Source organism: Penaeus monodon, chromosome 24, assembly GCF_015228065.2.
Source record: "Penaeus monodon isolate SGIC_2016 chromosome 24, NSTDA_Pmon_1, whole genome shotgun sequence".
NCBI lineage: Eukaryota > Metazoa > Arthropoda > Malacostraca > Decapoda > Penaeidae > Penaeus > Penaeus monodon.
In genome coordinates this window covers 15,097,853-15,098,356 of record NC_051409.1, presented here as the reverse complement: position 1 = coordinate 15,098,356, position 504 = coordinate 15,097,853, and the positions used below count along the sequence as shown (strand labels likewise).

At 71.4% G+C, this 504-nt stretch overlaps 1 protein-coding gene across 1 annotated transcript in view; it reads right to left on the bottom strand.

Annotated features, from left to right (window-relative positions):
* LOC119588622 overlaps positions 1 to 504 on the bottom strand; it is a 14,785-nt gene that overhangs the window by 7,793 nt on the left and 6,488 nt on the right. The window contains exon 7 of the mRNA XM_037937261.1: positions 325 to 480. Coding sequence (XP_037793189.1) covers positions 325 to 480 — 156 coding nt within the window. The remainder of the gene's footprint in view (positions 1 to 324; positions 481 to 504) is intronic.

Sequence of the window (504 nt, the reverse complement as noted above, 5' to 3'; positions counted from 1 at the left end):
CCCCATCTCCACCATCCCCATCTCCTCCCTCAGCATCCTCCAGCACCGCCCTCTCCACCCTCAGCATCCCCCGCCCCCCGCCCTCTCCACCAGCGTGAGCATCCCCCGCCCCCCGCCCTCTCCTCCCTCAGCATCCCCCGCCCCCCGCCCTCTCCTCCCTCAGCATCCCCCGCCCCCCGCCCTCTCCTCCCACTCACATCCGCAGGAGGCGTTGGGCGCGACCTCAGCATCCCCCGCCCCCCGCCCTCTCCTCCCTCAGCATCCCCCGCCCCCCGCCCTCTCCTCCCTCAGCATCCCCCGCCCCCGCCCTCTCCTCCCACTCACATCCGCAGGAGGCGTTGGGCGCGACCTCAGTGATGCGCTGCTGATAGAACGGCTGCTCGTCCAGCTCCTCGACTTCGCACCGCAGCTGGAGGCACCGCTCGGGGTACGACCGGATGACCTCGCCCCCGGAGAAGGTCTCGTTGCCGAAGGTGCATTCTGGGGGAGGCGCAGAAGGAGGGA